The sequence below is a fragment of the Eublepharis macularius genome, chromosome 12 (assembly GCF_028583425.1).
Source record: "Eublepharis macularius isolate TG4126 chromosome 12, MPM_Emac_v1.0, whole genome shotgun sequence".
NCBI lineage: Eukaryota > Metazoa > Chordata > Lepidosauria > Squamata > Eublepharidae > Eublepharis > Eublepharis macularius.
In genome coordinates this window covers 58,587,528-58,610,894 of record NC_072801.1, presented here as the reverse complement: position 1 = coordinate 58,610,894, position 23,367 = coordinate 58,587,528, and the positions used below count along the sequence as shown (strand labels likewise).

The 23,367-nt window shown below is 44.3% G+C and overlaps 1 protein-coding gene across 5 annotated transcripts in view; it reads right to left on the bottom strand.

The window, feature by feature from the left end:
- The window catches only part of LOC129340217 (potassium voltage-gated channel subfamily C member 1-like), a 45,777-nt gene that overhangs the window by 14,339 nt on the left and 8,071 nt on the right, over positions 1-23,367 (bottom strand). For 2 of the 5 annotated variants that reach the window (XM_054994865.1, XM_054994866.1), the window contains exons 2-3: positions 14,556-15,489; positions 6,271-6,465 (exon numbers count right to left, since the gene is read on the bottom strand). In XM_054994865.1, coding sequence (XP_054850840.1) covers positions 6,271-6,465; positions 14,556-15,489 — 1,129 coding nt within the window. Of the gene's footprint in view, positions 1-6,270; positions 6,466-9,793; positions 9,822-14,555; positions 15,490-23,367 lie in introns of all 5 variants that reach the window. The other 3 variants (XM_054994868.1, XM_054994867.1, XM_054994869.1) reach the window with 3 other exon arrangements.

The following is a 23,367-nucleotide window of genomic DNA, read 5'->3' as shown; positions in this document are numbered from 1 at the left end:
ACATTTCCAGAAATGTACGTTTCCAGGTGCAGTACCCTTCAGTTCTATATTTTTTTTGTTCTTAGCAATGCATGGGATTCTTGGTGGTAAAAAACAGCTGTGAGGGACACAAACAGAGTTGCCAACTTTCTGCTGGAAAATCCCTGGAGATTTGGGAGTGGAACGAACTCAGCAGGCTAAAAGGACATAGAGTTCACACTCCAGAGCAGCCATTTTCTCTTGGGGAACTGATCTCTGAAGTCTGGAGATCCATTGTAATTCCAGGAGATCTCCAGGCTCCACCTACTCTAGGGCCAAATTGAAGTGTTTAAAAAACAAAACAAAAAACCTTTCCCTGCATGATTCCCCAGCTGCTGTTAGACACAGAAGATGAAAAAGAAAGGAACAATATGGCTGTCTGTTTACTTCCCCCTACTGTATTCTATAGTATGTGTGTGGGGAATTTCTTTTGGGAAATGGTGTTTGAATGTGCAGAGAAAAGTTTATTTATTTATTTGTTTATTTACTTCATGTATAGTCTACTTTTTCACTGAAACTCAAGCTGATCACCCCCTCCCCCCCACAAGCACCACAACCCCAATTCAAATCACACATAAGCCTTCCCCATGGTTGCTTTTTGATGGTAAACTGCACGTCCGGATGTCTGCCAACCAATCTCTGTCATCACGTGTAGTTTAGCTCTGTTCAGCTGAGGGAAACGGCCAGGCTCGATGCTTTCTGGCTAATGCCCTGCATAAACTGACATGAGGCCAGACTAAAACGTGCCTCAGAATCATCTGCCATTCACAGGTTCCATCGCAGAAGCACAGGGATTCCCTAGCAAGGAAGTTAATGTGAGTAGGGTTCCCTGAGGGTAAAACGCCAGCCCGCTTCTGATGAAATGGGCTATTGCCACAGTAAACCAGTTTGTCTCCAGGGTGCCACTGTGTTCTTCGTACTCCGATGAATAAGTATGCGTGTGAGCTGATGGTTCCATCCATTTTATATGTTTTGATTAACAAGCAATTGCATGAGAGCAACAGCCTCCCCACTCCGATTTTCAATCCTAGTTATTTTTCATTCTCTCCTATTACGAAGTCCTGAATCATTTACTCTGAAGGAATCCCATCTACTTGGACATGTGGCCTCTCCAGAGTGCATGGTTAATAGGTTGCGGCCTCAAGTTTTGCTTTTTTATACTTCATGTTTATCCAGAGACCACGATGTGATAAATTACTGAGTGGTATTTCAATAAAACCATCACTTTATTCCTGCTGGTCCAGACATCTTTTTAATCTGGTGGTAAGATTGCCGTGGCTCCTTGCCAAGGACATTTTCACCCACGCATGCGCTCCCAGGTGATATCCCAGAATGCAGCAGGGTATCTCAGAAACCACAGAGAGAGGACTGAGAGTAGCAAAAGGGCTGTGCAGGGAATATTCCTCTATGATGCTTCTTCATGATTACTTGGAGGACCAAAAAAGAGTGGATAAAATGGTGTAGTTATGGATGGTTTTCTATAGTGTACACACCACAAAGCCAATTGGGCAGGGTATCATTTTTGTTCTTAGAACCAAGCTGCAAAATGATACTCAACGCTCCACCTCAGGTGACCAGGTGCAAAGGAGCTCCCTTTCAAAATATGTCGAATAGGTGAAGGAGAACAGAACTCCTAAATCTTTAATCAAGGACAGCTACAGAGTGCTATAGACCTTAAGCAGAGGGTGTCCACAGGCCCTCCTCTATCACAGCTGAATCACAGCCTCCTGCTTTCCCTCCAACAGAGTCAATGCTGGTGGAGCAGAAGAAAATGTGATCACTCTGCTTTCAGTCCCATCAGTGTTGGTGGGTATAAAAGAGCAAGAAAGAGTCATTGCAGTGTTCTAGGGGGAGGCACATGAGTGCCTGGAGGAGGCAAAAGAAGGATTCTCTCATGCTCTGCCCTCTTCAAATACCATCGGCTGCTTCTCCCATAGAGAAATGGGAGACCAACATAATGTCTTGAGTTGGAAGTAGGCCTTTAGCTTAGGCTATGGGGGCCTCTACAGGCATCCAACTGTGCAGATCCCTGATAAAAGTCCTGCCTCTAGCAATTATGTGGAAGAGGAAATCTGTATATCACCTGAGCCATACTTACAGCAGGTCACGCTGGGTGAGATCCGACATCTTGCTTCTGCTTGCATCCCTCTTTGTCCATTACAGAGCGCTACATGCTTCCACTCATGCAAGACCAATTTTCAGTGAGCAGAAAGCGCCTAGTGTCAAAGGAAAGCACGCCACAGAAGAGGACCATCTTCACAAGCAGAAGCAAGGCTAAGGATCCAAGCCGGTATTTTCTTCGTTTGCACACTACTGCAATACTCCACCAGACCCAAAACAGCCTACAAAAATAAATCTGTGTACAGTCATCTCTCAGCTATACCCCTGAAAACTGGCCCTCATGGATTAAAATTGGCCTCTGCTGGTTAATCAACTATAGCATTAGTTGTTTTATCTACCAGTGAAACTGATTAAAACTTGAAGGTATTATTAAAGCTAGAGTAGGTACTAAACTGGGAAGTGTAAGATAGAGAGAAGAAAAGTGGACTAAGGCTGTATGGGGAAAGCTAGAGAAGAAGGAAAGACAGACAGAAGCTAGGAAATAAAATTTATAACACTACTGAATGAATACAAAAGACCATAGGCTAAACAAAGCCCATGAGTCATTGTAAACATATCTGTGTATAACCTCCAACTGGTGACAGCATTTTGTTAAAGTATCTTGTAAGCTGCAACAGAAATTAACCTTCCCCTCTATTAAAACCATCTTCTGGCTATCTCATGAGGTGCCTTCTTCATGTGGCCCTGGCTTCATAGGTTAAGTGAGAGATTACTACAGAAAGGGCCTTTTTTGTAGTGACACCCCAGTTATGGAATGTTCTCCCTATTCAAATTTTCTTGGTGGCATAGCCAATCATCTTTTCAGGCAGCAGGCCAAGTCTGTCCTGTTCTTCTGTGCTTTAACATTTGAATCCAGCGACTAAGAATGTGGGAGGGGGAACTATAATCCTTTTCTGGGCTTCAGGGGTGGTGGCGGCCCAGCCACCATGATATGGAGGAAGGGTCTGAAAAAATAATTAATGGTATTATTTACGTAATTTCAAATATAACAAAAATATTTCATTGTATGTATGGGATGAAGTTGCATTTTCTTGGCAAGGGGGGCACTACAAGTTTGTACTGGATCCAGAGAAATAATATCTAGACCCTGCCTGAATCTGGCAGTTGTTTCTGATTTTGGTATTTTATTGTGCTGTACTGTTGGCTCTTTTTTAACCGGATCTGTTATTTTTTAATATTGTACTTTAATATAAAGGCAAGCGAAAAATCCTTAAAATAAATAAATGAGTTAATGGAATGACTCTTCACCCTTAGCCTTTCACTGGATATCGGAAATCAAAGCCACAGCATGTCTTGTACTGGCAGCCGAAGGATTTCGGGCAACAGAGAGAGTCAGTTCCACTACCCGTCTGGGGATCACAAAGAACTGCTGGGAGACCAGCTGTAGTACGAAGGAAGTCTCTTCACACTAATGAGCTAGAAAGGGTTAGATGATTCTGCCTGAGTCCTAAGCTGTTTCCACACACGTTGGATAATGCGCTATTAATGCACTTTAATCATCATTTGCAAGTGGCTTTTCCCGTTTCACGGAGGACAATCCAGCTGCAAACAACTGCTTACGTGCATTGACAGTGCATTGTCCACAGTGTGTGAAAGCAGTCCTGAAAGCCTACAGTCAAATTTATTTGCTGGTCTGAGTAGCTAAGTGACTACCTTCACTGACTACAGACTACCTCATCATTGTCTTCTTTACAGATGCTGGATTTAACATGCAGATTCAGCGACAGATTGATTCTGCCTGACAAAGAACCCTGTGAAACTCAAAAACCTTCCATCCCGTTGCGCCAACATCTCATATCACACCTCCATCTGAAACTAATTTCTCTCTCAGATGTCCATGGCCCAGAAAGGCAACTGCCAAGACTTAGGCCTAATGACAAGAGGAAAGCGTACAAGCCATCCCTCCCTGGAGCTCTGTAGTTGCTCCTTGCCCGGTTCTCGCTGATTTTCCCTGCTGGGCAACACCTCAAACATCTGTCCTCTTCTCTCTCTCGGTGGAAGTAAATATCTCATCTCGTCAGCTTTCATTTGCTGCAGTCTTCTGTTCCCCTGCTGTGACGAACGCAACCTTGTCCCTGTTTGAGAGCCTGCCTGCTGCTAAGATCAGCCTCTGACAAATGCTAGAGCAGCAGTTACACAACACATAAGCACACTGCCGTGGATTCCTGTCTGGGGAGATCACATTCCCCCACTTTCAGCAGTGAGATGGACAAAACAAAGATCAGCTCTCACCTAATTTAGAATATAACTACAAAGTAAGAAGTGGGGATTGAGGAGACATTATGTCCCTTAAGAACCACTAACAAATCTTCCAACAGTACTTAAATCAGAGTGAACACAGCACTGACACTGATACAAGTAAAAATTATAAACTAACAAGGTCACTTGGAGTGTTAATTCCTGCAGTAAACCAGAGATCATTTATTATCCTGCCCTATTTATGCACCTAAGATGACTAAAGTATGGCTTAAAAAGGGTTTCTCCCTATTCTTCTACAGCATATTTTAATGGTAACTGTAACTAGAGTTGATTATTGTGATTATTGACCTGTAATGAATACTCTGCTTACAGGGCTACTCCCCACAAACTGAAAGAGTCTGGCAAAGAATTTGGCTTTCTTTTTGTAAAAAAAAGAAAAAAGCAAGTTTCTGGTCCTTGTTACAGAGGAACTAATAAATGCACAGGCTAACAAAACCGGGGAACGAACGGGGCCTGATGCAGAGAGATTTTTCAGCGGTTGGGGGTAAAAAATTAATATCCTACCCACCTCCCCATCCCTGGATCCTGCTCCAGTTTCACCCCTGCCTTTACTTCCTTGCTGAGTTCCAGTTAAATGTTCAGAATCGGAAATTGCTGGTGTGCGTGTGGGGAGGGGATACCATATGCACTGGATTCACACTGCCATTATACTGTTTCTGTACCAAAGTCTGAAAGTGTATTTTCTAACTGAGTAGACTGCTTAAGATTGTTCTCTCTTGATGCAGTTTATACTAGATTTGAGAGGGAGGTGTCTATTCCAACTGGGGTAGGCAACTGCAAAAAAAAAAGAGTGGATATGTGGACTCCTTTGCACTCTTTTATATGGTTTATTTTCAAAGACAGCCGCTCAGCTACAGTTATTAAGTATCCCAAAGGCTGACTATTAATCAGTTAAGTCCGCAGCCAACCTTCCTGCCTAAGGCTCTGAGCAGGAATACCTTTTCCTTACAATAACCCTGACAGTTACCTTAATATTCTCCTATTTCAGATATGACAGAATAACCCGTCAAAGCTCATAAAATAATTTTTCCCTTGAGCAGAAATCTCACCTGGGTCCAATTATCTAATCTGAAGACCCTAACAGTAGAAGGGGAGAATAGGTTCCTAATATGTTACGACCACTTCGTACCCTCGCAATAATCGCTTGTCAAAATGCAACTCTTGGAGTCGGTTTCCTTTAAAATAGCCATGTCAGGGAGGTGAAGAGCACGTGTATACTACAGAACAGAATGATACAGACAAAGTAGAAATATGGTGGAGCAGTAAAAGTCAGGAGATACTAAACACTGAATAGGAAAGCATACCTACGTAGAAGAGAACAAGCTAATGGAGTGTAGGAAGGAATATGCACAGGAAGTGTAACATGGTTGAACTGGTGGTCTAGGAGGTTGTGAAAATAATGGGTAAGACCTGGGAATGCTAGGAAGGAAGAGCTGTTTCCCCCTCCCCGCAATCCAAGCCAAAATAACTCAAAAGAGGTCATGTCATTGGGTTGCCCTTTAAAAAGAGGCAATAGAGGGCACTGTTCCATGACCAATGCATACCATTGGCAGGGAGGTAAAAGTGGGAAAATGGAGGACCAGCGGTTGCTAGGACACCAACTGCTCTGTTCCTAATCTGAATTGGCCTTTCACTTTCCCTGTCTTTTTTCCTGCAGACTAGTTCCAATATTAGACATATGTCTAAGCAAATTAATATATGCCTATTGACCAATTTCCCCCCACCCTTCAGAATGGTAACAATGCTAGCTTTTGATAAACTGAGGATTATGGATAGGGCAGGGGAAATGTCATATTTGGAATATATGTTTAGAAGTTATGGTTCATGCAAACAAGGCAGGCCAAAAATGATGTGCATGTATGATCCGTGTACCTTTTCGGATGTTCCCGTCAGGCGACTGCCCAAAGTCACCCGTGGAGAGGAGGAAGCAGGCTCGGTCACGGTTGTAGCGTTCCCGGCCACCAGGTGTGACAGGTGACTTCTCCTCAGGCGACAGGGCCTGGTCAATGGTGGGGCAGTCCTCGTTGGCTAACGCTGCATTTGCTGCATCACCATTCTGCTTGGAATCTGTGAAGGGGGAGGGAGAGAAAAAATGAATCGTGAGGCGGACATTAAAAAATACAGCATGCAGGAGTCCAGTTTCCCAGAATTTCTTGATCAAAAACCATCATCAACCACTCCCATTTTGAGCAGAAATAAATGCAAGGTTAGTATTTGTAAGCAGATTCCATTGATTTAAACCTGCCAGCAAACATTCAGATTGATACTGAAATGAAGAAATTTCATGTCACTACCAATATGTTTTCAAGTGGAGACAGAATTCCATATATATGTGAGTGAGAAGGATTCTCACTCAAAGAACTCAGGGAATTATAGTTCTTTGGTAGGACTAGTAGGAACCTCTAACCAAATATTCTTAGGGTTCCCTTGGGGACACCATGATAGCTAAATCACCTTCAGACCAGTTCTAATGTACAGCGTTAAAATGCCTCACGAGAAAGCAGGCACAGAGGGGTCTGTTTTGGCATCAGTTCACTGACCAATTTGAATGGGACAGCGTAACTCATATGTCAGATCAAAAATGCAAAAATAAGGCATACGTAGGAGATTTCAAGTTTCTATCCCTATTGCCTGAGAATATCCATTTTGCTTTATGATAGTGATAGTCTCTGACAAATAACAATCTTTTAAAATAATGGATACCCCATTAAACAAGGAATTTCTTATTTTTAAATTACTTCTATGAGAAAGTAACAGAAAAGAAAGGCACTCTTGTTTTGAGCAAACAGCCCTGAGTATGTTCACAAACAGCCCTGAGAATGTTATTTTTTGTTAATGACATTCACCACTTGATAACATGAAAGGAAGAAGGCATCCTAGATCAATTATCAAAGATAATTATATCTTATCTCATGAGGAATTTATTCCAAAGATGGGGAGAGCACAGTCTTCAAAGGAAAAAAGGCCATTGAAACTGAGTGGCACTGCAGCAGAGGAGACAGTTTCACTGCTGTGGGATACATAAAAGAGCTAGATGAAGCACTCCCAGGCTGTACAAGATTAAGTGAAAAAGAAAAGAAAGTAATTTCCATGAAGGTCACAGAATGGTACTGGCAAGGAGGGGGGTCATGCCTTAGTAATGTTACAGGTGATATCCATTACTTACCTGAGATACTTGCCCAATTACATGCCATGTAATATTTTAATCCATCATCGTTAGCCCTGGTGAAGGAAGGATTGATTCCACCCCCCCTTCTCCCAAGGACAAAATCCTGATCTTTTCGAATGCTGGCAAAACATACTAACCCCGCAACAGAAGTACTGCTTTGAACATAGGTGTCTGGAAAGATCTTGTGCAATGAATAATCCACAACTGCTCATTTCTTGCTCACACGCCAACATCCACGCAAAAATCCAGTCATCTGGCAATTCATCCCAAGGCTTCTTAGCCTTCTTAATAAACAGGATGGACGATTGCTCTTGTTCTTTATGGTATTCTATAAATAATTGGCAACTGTCGCATATACTGCTCTCCCACAACCTTTTCACACTTCCTACCCTCAAGGGTTCTTTCCACATCAATTTCTTGGCTGAGTAAACCCTGAATATCTCCTGCAGAATCTCTGCATGTTGCAGAAAAATCCTAGGAAGACGGTTTGAAAACTATAATTCTAAGCTTCAACATATTCCTTTGCTTTCTCTTTTTCGCTGTGTTGATTTGTCTTTTTCTTCCCTTTGTTGTTGTTGTTATTGTTATTAGTCTGCCTTTCTCACTGAGATCCAAGGCAGATTACACAAGGTTACACCTTTGTTGTGCTCAGAACTAAATAAATAAAAACAACAACCTCTGAACAAGATCTAACTAGGCCTGAATAAAACAATATTCTCCTCCTCACACTTGAGCAACTCATTCACTGAAAGGATCCAAAGAAGCTACAGGCGGCAAAGTGCTAGAGCAGTCTCTAGTTGGGAAAAATTTGAAAAACGTAATCTATAAGTTGCCATGGCGACATGGCTGTGACGGTGCAGACGGCAGTCAGGCACATCTTTGTCTCTTTGCAAGATCTGAGATTTCAGTCAGCAACTGAGTTTTCCTTTGAGAGATCCCAGAAGAGGCAGAACCTCAATGTTGAGAAACCATGGAGTGTTCAAGCCTCCTTATTAGGGCTTAAACATATTAGGGTTTTTCTGAGACATAAATATGTACTTGCAAATCATCTCTCAAGGCCATACTTCCATTGCTAGGAAATCTCATTTTCCGTACACGTAAAAGGAAAAAGAAATGTTGCAGGGGAAACTGAAGTTTTCTGGCCTTCTCAGCCAACACCTCCATTGCTGTTGAGATGGCTGTATGTAAAGTGCTTAAGTGGCCTCTTTGGCACTGAATAGACAGCGCCTGTGACATCAGTGGTGAGAAGAGACACAGTTTCCTCTTCCCTTGCCGGCACCATTTTTTGTAATTTTTTTAAAAAATATATTTATTTGGTTTGCATTTTTAAAGTCTTTTCAAGATAAGTGCTTTCTCATGGTATCCCATGAACACTCATGTAGACAGTTAAAACACGGCCAACATGATAAGCAAAAACAGTAGCCTCCTCACAACAAAGCTCAGCTACTTTCAGAATCTTCTTGGTTTTCCTTTTTCGGGAGGCAAGGGGGAAATTATGAGTTCCCCTTTCCTACAGCAGAGCACCAATCCTCTCTGTATAGGGAATCAAAGAGAATATTCTTTCACAGGAAAATTATTCCTGGGTTTGCAAATGTTTATTAGCCCCCGTCCTGAGGCTTTCACAAGCGGCATGGTACATAGAACAGTGCCAGTCTCAAAATGCTGGTACCTAAGCTGAGAAATCCAGTGTCACTTCTGCATGCATACAGTAATTAATATAGGGTAGCTCCTGTTAATTTAAATGGGAGCTGCACAGGGGAACTTCTCAGATCATTGTACCCTGGGCACAAGTCATTTGTCTCTCACTCTGGTATCCCTAATGGAGCACCAGATCCACTGACTGAGGCAGCCATTTCCCATTGCCTTATGGTGGGATCAACTCTGAGGCAATTTTTTTCTAGAATGGAGACAGAGTTGTTATCACCGAAGAATCCAAGTAGTGTAGTCACTACAGTGTTGGACTAGGACTGGGGAAACCTGGATTTGAGTTTTTAAAAACTCACCGGGTATCCTTCGATCACTCATCTCCTTCAGATTAACTTACCTCAAGGGGTGTTTTGAGAGAGAAAATGGTGCATGTGTGTAGAGAGGGACTACATATGCTCCCTTGACCTCCTTAAAGGGAGGGAGGGATAAAAATGGAAAGGAAGGAAAGAGTTGACAAAATAACAGAAACTAAGGTGAAAACTGTAACATAATTATAGTTACAGGGGCTGAAGTAAACCTGTAGATTGAGTGGTTGTGGGGAGCCTGTCTGAAAGCACAAAACACCCCTTCTATTTACTTGCTACACGTTCTTCCCTCAACGTAGCTATTCCCAAAGTCCTCAGGAGGCCCAGCTCCTAGTCTCCCCTCCTCAAATCCAATGCTTCTCTGAAAGGACCCAACCCCCGATTTCTAGGGAACCCAAGCATTCTGGCTCTCAGCCTTTGCTGGGGGTGAGCATGACTGTATCCCTTATGGGATTTCCTGCCAGCAACCATGTTGTCCTTGCCAGCTCATAGAGGGACCCATCTGCTACTTAAGCCTCGGTGTATCTTGGGTATTTGGGATGCTCTTTCCACATTCAGAAATGGCTACAAGAGTCACCCCCCCCAACTCTATAAGAGCAGTTGATGTTTGTAAATCTTCTTCTTCTTCTCTCTCTCTCTCTCTCTCTCTCTCACACACACACACACACACACACACACACACACACACACACACACACAGATACACACTCACACATACCTTGCTCCACTAAGAGGATTGAGGTGAGCAACGTATCTTTTTGGCAAATACTCTTCAGTCCTGATTCAGTCAGTCCCTTTCCCCATAAACCACTAGTGGATCAATTCTGAGTGTAAATCAAACTAAAATGCTCCAGCGCTTCTAAATCACCTTTCCCAGCATGAGTGCCAACCCTGCCTCCACCCCCACCCCCGTTCCTCCATGGAAGAAAGAATTTTCTTAATCAAAAGTGGCTCCAAAATTGCCAAAATGGTCCCTTCACTGTCCGCAGATGAGTCATTTCGGAAGGACAGACTTACTCCACAGCCAAGATGGGCTACCCTAGATATTGATGGTCTGAGTAACAACGACAAAAGCAGGTCCTTCCCTGCAGTGGAACAGAAAGCTTTTGTGCCACATTCAGAAGCTACAAACCATGACAAGAAACTGGGATCATGAGAGAGGAAGAGATGAAGCTTGGTGGGGTTTCTTTCAAACTTCCTCCCCATAAGGAAACTGCTTGACATATCATTCTGCAGAAGAACTCTTGTGCAATGGCAAAGGATTCTGAGGAACAATCAATTAATGCAAAGTGCCAATCATGTCTGTTGGGCTTGGCATTGCCCCAGATATGCTAACTGTGACCACAGAATCCAGTGACAGCCAGGATTATGAGGGAAAGAGAGGGGAAGAATACCCTCAGTAGGGCTGCTTGATTTTGGAGTAAATTGGATGTGAAAGCAAGAACGCTCAACGCGCTGCCTCCAACTTTCATGGGTGCCAACTGAGAAGATGCCAGTTGAGAAGAGCACTGCTGTTGCAGTCAGGGGGCTGGATCCAGCCACAATTTCCCAGGGGCTAAAGGAAACTTTCCTGCCTCCTCCCTAGCACTGCAGCCCACCCATCTTCACTACATTCTGCTCTGGAGGGACTCTGAGGAACGACATGAAGAGGGTCTGCAGTGGGAAACGAGAATGGATGGAAATTACCAGTTAAGTCTGAATCCAGCCCGTGGACCTTTTGGTGGCAACGGGAACCCCATCAAATGTCCTCACGACACAGTCCGAGAACCACAGTGGTAGGGCACCCAGACTTCAGCAGTTTAGTATGTAAATCCTCATGCTGATGTCTGGATGCCCTACCGCTGTGGTTCTCAGACTGTGTTGTGTGGTCATTCACACATTATAACTGAAACTTGGTTCTGAGCCTGCTTGGTGGGTTCATGGCTGAGCCTGGATCAGAGTCGAGGTTTCCTATGGCTCTTCCCTATGCTACATCATGACAGCACTGCCTCCTATCCTGAACGGCAGCGTTTGTGCACACAGCAAAGGTAGGCAAACAAAGAGAGGATGGTTAAGACAGATGGTCTTGTTTGCCAGCATTGGGGCCTCCTTCCCAGCCAAGCCATGCCTCTTAATATAACCAGCCTCCTGCCCAAGATCCATTAAATACATCCTGTGGGCACCTCCTCATTCCCATTCAAAACTTGGACCCACTAAACCCCTTTTCTGTCAATTGGAACAAATAATCTTGGCTCAAGTCAGATGCAGCCCCACTATGAGGTAAGGAGAAAAAGCTGCTTCTGGCAGAAGATTTTGGGCACTATTAAGGCCGGCAGATGGGAGACAGGCAGAGCCGAAGTACAGGGCCCGATCTGCCGGAATATCTCCCCTGAGAGTCTCTGGCAGATCAGGTTCATGTTAACAGCGGAAGGGGGCACTGTTTAGATCCCTCACCTCAAGAAGAGTCTTCAGCCACTCCAGATGCATGTCCATGGGTTTTCTGCATCCTTACTTCCAAATTCAGTCTGCGGTCCTACTGTTTATCTCTGACCTAGCAGGGATTCAACGGTTCAGAAGTGTGCACAGTGGATTGTAAGATGGTGGATAAAGAGTTAAGACACAGAGAGCCAACATGGTACAGTGGTTGGCATGTCAGACTAGGATCTGGGAGAACTAGGTTCAAACCCCCTACTCTGCCACGGAATCTTGCTAGGTAACCTTGGGCCAGCCAGTCTCTCTCTCAGCCTAAACGTTCTCACAGGGTTGTTGTTGTGAGAATAAAGCAAAGGAGGGGACAGAGATGCAGTAAGTCACAAAGGTTCCCTACTGGGAAGAAAAGAGGGTTATAAATAAGTGAATGAATAAACAGCAGATCTAGATTTGTGTCTTGGCTTTTCTGCATCAAGCTGGCTACCATGACTCAGTTTCAGTCCCCCATCTGGAAAATGGGAATAAAATAGTCCTGCCCCATAGAATTGTCATGGAGGCAAAACACAGTCGATACTATAAAGTGCTTTGCAAATTAAAGATCTATATTAATGATAAGCAACAGAATTGGGTTCCGTCAAGAGGATGAGACTTTCATATTATTTATTGACCGGTAAGAGTAGAGAATGTGTTTAATCTGTACTGGAAAAAAAATCCATATTTCTTGGATCAAGAAAACATAACCTGTAGACTTCTGCTTATTTATTTTGCATAATGTACTCTGTTACTTGTTCTACTTAACGGGAAACAACAAAGAGCAGTGCAGACCACTGAAACCCCATCCAATGGCCACAGGAAATATGGTTTGAGCTCCTCACTGGATTCTGAGACTTCATCAGGCTTCCCTACATATCTCTGTAGCCTTGAGGGCTAGAATCTTTTGTTTTAAAATAAGAACAAAGCAGAGATTCTCAGAATGGTGACTCCTTCACCAATACCACTTCCTGCACTCAAGTGGAACTGGAGTAACACACAGAATAAACTGGAATCCCCAGTCTTGTTCGCATACACACTCTCTCTCTTGCAAGCAAGTTGGTTCACACACAAACACACACACTGCTGGCAGCCTTATGTATCAACAGAGTGTATGGGAAAGTTCGGCAGTGTAGGTTGGACTAACTTGGCCATTTCCACTGTATACCCCTTCTTGCTGCAGATGCCTCCTCCTCATTCCTCAGGGTCCCCTATCCCCTGGGAAAACCACTGCGTGGAGCTCAGACGTCTATAGAGGGAAGGGGAGGCAGCAAAGCTCCATTCTGCAGATGGAAAATGTAGTCTGGATCCAACTCTGGTTTTGAGAGGTATGGAAGTTTTATCCCATATGGGCCTTTCACAAGTGACAGTCTTCACTTGATGGTGTACTTACCAGGTGAGGAAGAAGCACATGTGCAAACCAGTCCATGAAAATGCAGGTTAACAATCCAGCCCATTTTGCTCAGAGGGAGAACGCGCTACCCATCTTCCCCCTTTCAACCCCCTTTTTAATTATATTCAGCTAATACAGAAACCGTACTGGGTACGGAGCAAGGCCCAAGATCCTCTGATCCAAATCAGAAAAGGAATTTGACATAATACAACCCATGTTTCTAGGGGTTTTTTAAATTACTGTTTTTCTTGCAATTAACCATACTCAGAAGTGGCAGGGATGCCAGAGGAAGGATTTTTACAGGATCTGAGCTGGACTGGAGCAAGGGGGTTCAAATTGTGTTCCAGTGATCCTCTGGGGTTCTTTGGTGGCTTATCATTGCTTCTAAATGAAAAAAAGTTCAGATGTTTCATTCAGGATGTTGAAAATGTAGAGACAGAGGGTCTCTCTACACAAGACATCTTACATGGAGATGCTCAAGTGACTTACTTTCTGTGTGGTCCTATATGCAAATGTACTCTGTCTCCCTAGTAGTGCCTGTGTATCCACAATGGGAGAACAAGTGTAAAATCTTTCACTTGAGCATCCCTGTGTAAGATGCCTAGTGTAGACAGATTCAGAGATATGGAGCTGGAATTCAGGAAGTTGCTAGTTCTAATCCTGCCTCCCTCATAAATTCACTAGGTGGCGCTTGGACAAGTCATTCCTTTTCAGTGTCAACCCTCATCTACAATATGGTGAAAACACTGACCTATCTTAAAAGGGTTGCTGCAAAGAACACAATGAGACCGTGTCTGTGAAGGTGCTTCTAAATGCTTGAGACGTTGTAACAGTGGACACGTAACTGGTCCACCATCACCAATCTTCCTTGGCAATTTGCAGAGGAAGAACACCTAAAGAAGAGGTACAGGATGCATTCTAGAGTGCAGTAAAAGTAAGGCTAAACAGATATGTCCAGAACTGAAAGTGAACAAGCGTGTCTTCTAGAAAGCACCCTGAAATCCTCAGCAACATGTCAAGAGTTTTATGCCGGATGCTGAGTCCCTCAGCAGATGAGCCAAAGTGGAAAGAAGCCCCTACCATCTAATTAGGAGGCCTGTAGGCTGATTTCTTAGCTATCCCCACGCACCAGTGTCCCCCTTACCTGCCCTGTTGATTTCAATGATCTCCTCTTGAGCAAGGGGACATGAGTCACCCTGGTTGCTACGATGCGGAGACGGCATGCCCGGTTTGCAGTAGTTGGGCGACCCAGGCTGGGGGGCTCGTGGGATGTGCTTGTTCTTTTTCTTTGGTAGTTTCTGCTTGGCCATGGCCAATGAATAATACATGCCAAAGTTGTTGACGATGACTGGCACAGGCATGGCAATGGTTAACACACCAGCCAAGGCACACAGCGCTCCCACCAACATGCCTGACCAAGTCTCCGGGTACATGTCACCATAGCCCAAAGTCGTCATAGTCACCACTGCCCACCAGAACCCAATGGGGATGTTCTTGAAGACGGTATGCTTGCTGCCCGTGATGTCAGATGGGTCGGCCCCAATCCTTTCAGCGTAGTAGATCATGGTGGCAAAGATCAAGACCCCCAGGGCCAAGAAGATGATGAGGAGCAAGAACTCGTTGGTGCTGGCCCTCAATGTGTGGCCTAGGACTCTCAGCCCTACAAAATGCCTTGTCAGCTTGAAGATCCTCAGGATCCGAACAAATCTTACCACCCTCAGGAAGCCCAGCACATCCTTGGCTGCTTTGGACGAGAGGCCGCTGAGGCCTACCTCCAGATAGAAAGGCAGGATGGCCACAAAATCGATAATGTTGAGGGTGCTCTTGATGAACTCCAACTTATCTGGGCAAAAGATGACACGCATAAGGAACTCAAAGGTAAACCAAATGACGCACATCCCTTCCACATAGGTGAGGAAGGGTGCCGTCTCCATCTCTAAGTCCACCTTTGTGCTGGTCCCGTTCTCCGAATGGATGATCTCTGTCTTGTTGATGATTCGGTTGAAGGTCTCGTGGGTTTCCAGGCAGAAGGTGGTGATGGAGATGAGGATGAAGAACAGTGAGGCAAAGGCCACATACTGGAGAGGGGGAGCAGGGGGTCAGCCACGGAACAGAGAGGAAACAGACAGAAAGAAACAGCAAAGGGAAAGGGGGGGTGACAGGAAAAAACAGGACAGAAAACTGTTAGTGTGGACTTGAGCTGGTGCAAGATAGTGGCTAAGAGGCTGAGCTACAAATCAGAAACTCCTTGGTTGGATGACCTCACTAGATGGTCTTCGGCAAGCCGCTCCCTCTCAGTCCCCCCCCCCCCCACCATTGGCAATACTTGAATAATCAAACTGACTCTCAATATTTATACTCTGCTTTTCTCCTCAGTAGGGATCTAAAGCAACTCACAACACCATTCTCTTCTCCTTTCTATCCTCACAACAGCAATCTGATGAGGCAAGTTAGGTTGAGAAAGAGTAACTGGCCCAAGGTTGCCCAGCAAGTCCACAGTAGAGTAGAAATTTGAACCTAGATCTCCCAGATCCTAGTTCAACATTCCAATCACTATACCACACTGGCTCTCAGCTTCCCTTACAGGGTTGTTGTAAGGATTTCAACAAGATAATGTGCTTTGAATACTTGAAAGAATTACACACATTTTGTTGTTGTTATTGTGGTTGTTGTTATGTGATGTTATCACAGTCCACCAGATGTTTGGACTGGAATTTTTTGACCCTTCACCAATTCAGATTTTACCATCTTAGTTCGTGGCATGCTCCAAGTACTGCAGGTCTTTGCACCTTTCCAATTGTTATCCTGTCTATGCCAACATCGCCGACCTGTTTACTTACTCTTTCTGTAATTGCACATAGTGCTCCTATCACTACTGGAATAACCACTGCATGTTTCTCTCAGAGTCACTGAACTTCAGATCTTAGAACTTGATGTTTTGTTATCTTTTCCATTTCTTTTTCTTCAATTCGACTGTCACCTGATATTGCCTATTATTGTTATTGCTATTGTCATCTGAACTCGAGCAACAATCCCCACCCTGTAAAACAGTCAAACACAGACCGTCTCTTATTTCTCAATCTTCTCTCCCCCTTCCCAGCATGTGTGGAGACATGTGTGCCAAAGTGAGACAGAATTTCACATGCAACAAAATGAGGTAGTAGAGTTTTCCTGAGGTATAGAATAGGCCAGCAACACTGCAAATAGTAGACGGCGGATCTACATTTTTAATGCTGTGCTCAGATTTAAATAAACCCTGCAAGCAGAAAACTAGTGCACTAGAGAGAGAAGGCTAGGCTTAAATCTTTCCTTCTGATATGCTATTTTTCTTCTTGCATGTATATGTTTTAAAAAGTGAGGAACTGGTGCATTCAGACCAGTTATCTTCCCGCAGTCAATTTTATCACCTCAGGACTATCTCATCTCATTTTGCTGTATATGTGGGCTGATGAGAGAAGGAAAGGTCAGAAATGAGGAACCAAAAACCTTAGTGATGATTTGTTATTTCTTGAGGGCCAGGTTTCTCAGGGTGTGACTTACGCTTTCCTAAGGACAAACAGGCTGTTCCTGAGGGTTCCTAAGAAGTGCCAGTGCTGGAATTTGGGAGAAAGATCCACTGGCTACTTGCCACAGGAGAAGCCCTTAATGTTGGGAGGGAGGGTGAAGCCACAATTGGTCAGACAAAAGCAGGGTTCACAGAGAATGTTCCAGAACCCACAGAAGAGTCTGTGCCTGTGTCCTGGCCAGCTTATATGTGTAGAGCCAAAATGGCAGAACTACTTCATTAGCCAACCTTGTGAACTTTAGGTTAACAGTAAGCAAAATATAAATGCCTGTGTAAATAAAACTGTCCCATTAAAGGTCCTGAGACTTTCATTTCTAGCTATGGCCCAACCTGTTCCTTCATGCGTGCTCTCTTACAAATAGATAAACACACTAAGACTACTCCATGTTGTGCAAACTACCATATACCTTTGTACGTTCCACTGAGGCCTACTGCTCAAAGCAGCAGAGTTTGCCCTTCTCTGAGGAAATTTCCTTCAGATAAACATTGAGGGTCGCTGCGGGAGATTATTTCTCACCAGCCAGCCTACTGATCCTAAACAGTCAATGACTATTGTGGTGAACAATGTATTGGGCTGAGGTACGCAACTTATTTTTAAAAATTATTTTAATGATTTACAAAACCACAAAAAATTGTTATGGGTGTGTTTAGATTGTTGAAGTGAGAGGATCAAGTTCTCTACCTCCCCGCAACCAAATCCACCACAGGATAACCCACACCCCAAGCCTTGCAAAGGCCTGGATTTGGGAATAGAAATTCCATATCTCTCTGTCTGGTTCATTTTTATTCCACTTTTCCTCAAAGGAGCTCAGGAAAGAATAAATGGTTCTCCTTTTCCCTATTTTACCATCACAACCACCCTGCTGTGTAGGTTAGGATGACAGTAACTGGGTCAAGGCCATCCAGCGACTTTCATGGGGACTTGATATTAATTTTCAAAGGCATTTTTTCAGCATACTCTGAGCCTGTAGAGACCCCTACCTTGTCCACAAGTGGCATGGTTTTGCTGGTTCCCTGAATGGCAGAGGGGCTGGCCATTTTAGTATTACATAGTGATTCTCCTGCCATTCTTTCACCAATTTTCATGGGAAAACTTTATTGGGGGGGAGATATCTCCCCCCCCACACACACACACCTTCTCTCTCTTTTATTTTCATCCCTGCCTTTTTTCACCACTGGGGTTCTTAGCAAATCTGCATCTGTATTTGGATTAAGGAACAAAAAGTGCTAAGGCGTTTCACCTCCTTGTGGCTTTACCTTATTGAACTCTCAAGTTCATGACTCTTTTCAGGAGCAGGTTCTCTAAATGTGTGCACACACATACACTTCTCTAGTCATGTAGCCATGTACTCTCAGAGGCACAATAGGCACGCATAAACTGCTCGCATGCTCTTCCGAACACAGAGTCCCACACATCTTGTATTGACTGATGTGCATGAAAAAATCTACTTGCGCATTTGCACCCAACGTTTTTTTACATGTCGTAAGCACACACATGCCCCAAATGATCTTCTGAAAATCTGCTCATACGTAAGTGTAGCACCGTTTCCTGGAGGTAAAGCGTAATGGCAAACCACCCCGTAAAAAGTCTGTCAAGAAAATGTTGTGATGCAACGTCCCCCCATGGGTCAGTAATGACTCGGTGCTTGCACACCTTTACCTTTACCTACGTATACATATGTACACATTTACACAGATACACCAGCATCTTTCTCTCACCCATGGAGATGATCACTGTTCAACACACTAATGTCTATCTATTACATATTTTTATCTGGTCCCTTTTCCAAGGTTCTTGTGACCTCCAATTTATCCTCACAACAACCCTGTGAAGAAGGCTAGGCCAAGAGTCCAAGATTACCCAGACAGCTTCATGGCTGGTGGGGATTTGACCCTGGGTCGTCCTCCCTTATTCAACTTCTACCCTCAATGCTATGCAGTTACACAACACAAACGAATTCCTTACTATGAATGTACACACAAAGTAACTCCCAATCAGCCATTCCTTACACTATACTTTAACCCCCATGCTGAATGTGCAACATCATGGAGAACTGTGCATATAACATGACTGTAATTGTGCAGGCACACAAATATGTACACTGCACCCACCAGGCAAATGCATTCAGAATGTAAAATAACCCCTTTTTAATGGGCTAAACTCTGTTGCTTTTCCATGTAATTTAAGCATGCTTATGCACTGTGCTGCATTCACACCTTGCCCACTCAAACATAAATACACACAAATGCATGCTCCATTATCTAGGAACATATAAACATACTCCACACACATTTTGGTTGGTAAACAAACACATTTCTGTGTGCCTGCATCTGCACACACATTACCTATGATATATGTATCATAGAGATGGACAGATGTGCACCCATACACAAGCTCACGTCTTGTGCTTAAAGTGCTTCAGTACGTGCATGCAGCCAAATGTGCCTCCATACTTGCGCTGCACTTGAATGTCCCAAACAACACTGTGTGTGTGCGTGTACACACACACACACACACACACACACACACACACACACACACACACACTGCCAAGCATTTTTTTCATACATGTATGCATGGGTACATGTCCCAGATGCCTATAACCCAGAGCATGTTTATGTGCACACTGGGTGTGCTTTCCCACAATGCAGATGATAATACAGCTTTGTTCAATGCGCTCATTTCCCTGCTCATGTGAATGTGTGTACACACACACACACACACTAAGACATCAACCAAGTGTACACACAGGCACACCAGCCCCAACCCCCGCTGCAGGGCAGGCTTGCTGCTTTCGTTTCCATTTGCTGGATCTCTGCACTGCACAGAATTCCCGTCCCGTCAGCACTTTCTGCACACAAACCCTACAATCTCTTTTGCAGCGCAGTGCGGTGCCCAGGATTTGGGGGGGGGGGGAGTTAGGAGAAGAAGGAAGAAGAGGCAAGTCAAAGGATTCAGGGAACACGGGATAAAGCGCAGTTGGAGGGAGGAGAGAGGGAGAAGTGATGATTGGCTATATGAAAAAAAATAGAGAATATGGAGAATAAATACAATCATAGCTCTGAGCCTACTTTTATGGGCCCTGCTTTCCCACCTCTCTGTTGTGGGGAGAACTTTTGAGGTCCCAACAGATAGGACTGTCTGGAGACCACCTAGAATTTCTGACCCATTTCTAGATCCTTAAGTGTCCCCTCATATAATATTCCCACCTCTTGGATATACCGGGAAGCAGGGCTGGTAATCTTGTTCCTTCTCTCCCTCCCCTCACCCCACAACTAATGAGGAAGAGGCTATCTGAGTCCTCCTTCTAGTAGCGCTGGGAGTCCCAAATCATTTTGGTAGAAATAATGAATTATGCCTCTTGGGGGAAGAAAATGTTGAGGAAGGGAACAGAATACATGGAAAAGCAAAAGCATAATTGTTCCTATATCTGATTCTGAAAGGGGTGGGGGAGGGTAACAGAAACTAAGGCAAGGTCAAATAGAGAATGAACTGAAAAGCCAGAAAGAGGAGACTCTTTCTTCCTAGGCTCTGAACCTCTCTTTTTTTCCTAGTGAACCCCCAAATTCTAACTCTTTGTCCAACCTGTTAGGTCTTGCTACCTAAGCCAGTGATGATCCTGGCCTCTTCCTCTTTGCCACCATCTTGCCAGACCCAATCCCACTCACCCCTTGTGGGAATCCAGCAGCCCTTCTGTCAGGAATAACCCCTTTTGCTTGAAGTGAGCAAGGAAGCATATTGAAGTAGCAGATGGGAAATCCAGCAGGGGTGAGAAGGAACGAATGGAGGGGGGGAAGGAGAGGGTTTGACGGTAGGCCCAAGGTCAAGAAATAGAAAAGGAGAATGTATTATTCTGGCCCTTGGAAGAGGCCAGGTTTGGCTGCAACTAATTCCCTGGGATGACCTTGGTTCTTTCCTTTGGTCTTTCAAAGTCTCTGCTCTACTAACTGGGCAGCTGGTGGGTGGCAAATTGTAGCACAGATATGATGACATACTGAGGGATTCCTTGGTCGTGGCATGAGGTATGTCTACCTCTTCTGAGTGGTAAAGAAGAGACACATCTCACAAGTAACTCTCCCCTGAGCTTTCTATTCCTTACCAAGATAACACGGAACTGGGAGCAGAGCTAGGGAGATGAGCTTCTGTAGTGTAGCAATTATAATCTTGGACTAGGAACTCTGAAGTTCAAATTCCTGCTGTGGCCATAAGGCTCACACGGCTGTTGTTACGGAATAAAATGGTAAAACCCTATTCACGTACATTACTTGAGCTCCTTGAAGGAAGCATGCAAGGAATGAATTCTTTTGAGGAATGAATTCATGTATCTATTCCAGGAAAGAAGGTGACAGGACTAACAGGTTAGAGCTGTGGGAAGGCCAGATTTTGGATGTTCTGCGAGAAGAGTAAGATCTACTGGGAGCTGGTGCGTATCCAGAACACCTCAAATCTCTGAGGAGGGGGATCTAGTACAGGCTTGAACTGGAGAAGTCCAGGTTTGGACACTTTGAGAACAGGGGATGGATCTGATTGAGAAATCAGTAAAATCTGGAAGCACATAATGATGAGAAAGATATTTTACTTCGTTTTGATATTAGTCATTACCATTATGGCTCTCCTTTCTTTGTCATGAAACTCTAGGTGGGATTTATGAGATTACAAGAGATCTCTTCAAGAAACACTGATCAGACCCAGGGTAGCATTGCTTCAGCAACAGAGCTGCCACTTGTGTTTTCAAAGTATAGCTTGGCATAGCGGAAGGATGGTTTGCCCCTTGGAACTGGGGAATTGCTCACAGGGTCATCACAGTTGAAGTAATTCCTAGAGGGGGCATAATTCCCTCCCTTCCAACCTCCAGTCTTTATGCAGAGAGGCAATGTGGTGCAGTGGATTACAGTACTGGATTCTGAACTGGGGAGATTAGGATTCAAATCCCCCTCCCCTTGCCATAATGCTCACTGTATAACCTGGGCCCGCCAACCTTTCTCAATATTGTTACAAGACTGTTGTGAAAAACAGCATGGTGTAATGGTTACTATGGTGGACTAGGATAAGGGAGACTCAGTTCTGGATCCCCCTCCCCCGCCCAACATTCTAGCATGGAAATTCACTGGGGGATCTGGCCATTCTCCCTCTCAGTCTAACCTACCTTGCAGGGCAGTTGCTGTGAGGAAAAAATAGAGGAGGGGAGAATGGTGTTGTAAGCTGCTTTGGGTCTCCATTGGAGACAAAAGCAGGGTATAAATATCCAAATTTTAAAAATGAATGCATAAATAAATGAATGAAAGGGAGAAGGGAGAATGCCATCCATGTACACCAGTCAAGTGCCTTGAATGAAGGGTGGGATATCTCCATGAGGAAGGAATTAGGGCTTAGGGGAAAAATGATTGATACCATCTGGATAGAAGTTACCAAAAGGGATAGAATTAAGACTAAGGTAAGTGCATCTGGGTGGGAAGTCAGCAAGGTATAGCCTGATCTCATCAGATCATGGAAGCCAAGCAGGGTCAGCCCTGGTCAGTACCTGGATGGGAGACCACTGAGGAAGACTGGGGTTGCTCTACAGAGGAAGGCAATGGCAAACCACCTATGTTCATCCCTTGCCTTGAAAATCCCTTAACAAGCTCACTGTAAAGTTTGTTGCAACTTGACAGCACACACAGGAATACATAAGTGCACCAGGCTGTGCTTTCGGCAGGGAGTTTCTGAGCACAATGGGAATAAATCTGATCACTTTCTAGCAAAGGTGTCTGAAAATGTTTGTGTGTGGGAAGGATGCAGATGGGAAGAGTGAAGGCAATTAGAAAAAACTGAATCTTCATATAACATTTATAGATAAGGGGTTGGGGAGGCGGTTTAGACCATCATCCTCAAATGTGTCTCTTGTTTTCCCTAGAATAACCAAAGGGATTGTAACCAAGGGGACTGAGAGCAGTTGAGCTGGACGTGGAGAAGCAGCTAAAAGAATAATCTGAAGAACAGTCTTTGGCATAGGAACTTAAGAAATTAAGTTGATGGGATCTGGAAGCTGGAGAAGGGGGTGGGAAAGAAGTCAAAAGCAAAGCATAAGGTTAGATCAGCTACAAGAAAAGGGGGCGGAATTGATGTGGGGAGGTGGGAGGGGGGTGGGTTGGCAGATGCATTTTAAGGGAGGCAAAAGGGCAGGGGAAATCACTGAGGAGGGAGGATATGTGGATTAATTCTAGCAAGGTAGGAGATCAATTCCAGGATGGTATTTTGGGTGCAGAGGAGAGCCAAGATTAATTTCAAAACTGGTGGGGGAAACAAGACTGTTAGTGATTAGCAGGAGAGGGGTGACACATGGGGCAGAGGCCAGAGGGACAATGCAGAGAGCCAAGGGAAGGGGGTTTGGCAGGTTAGATTCAAATCAGG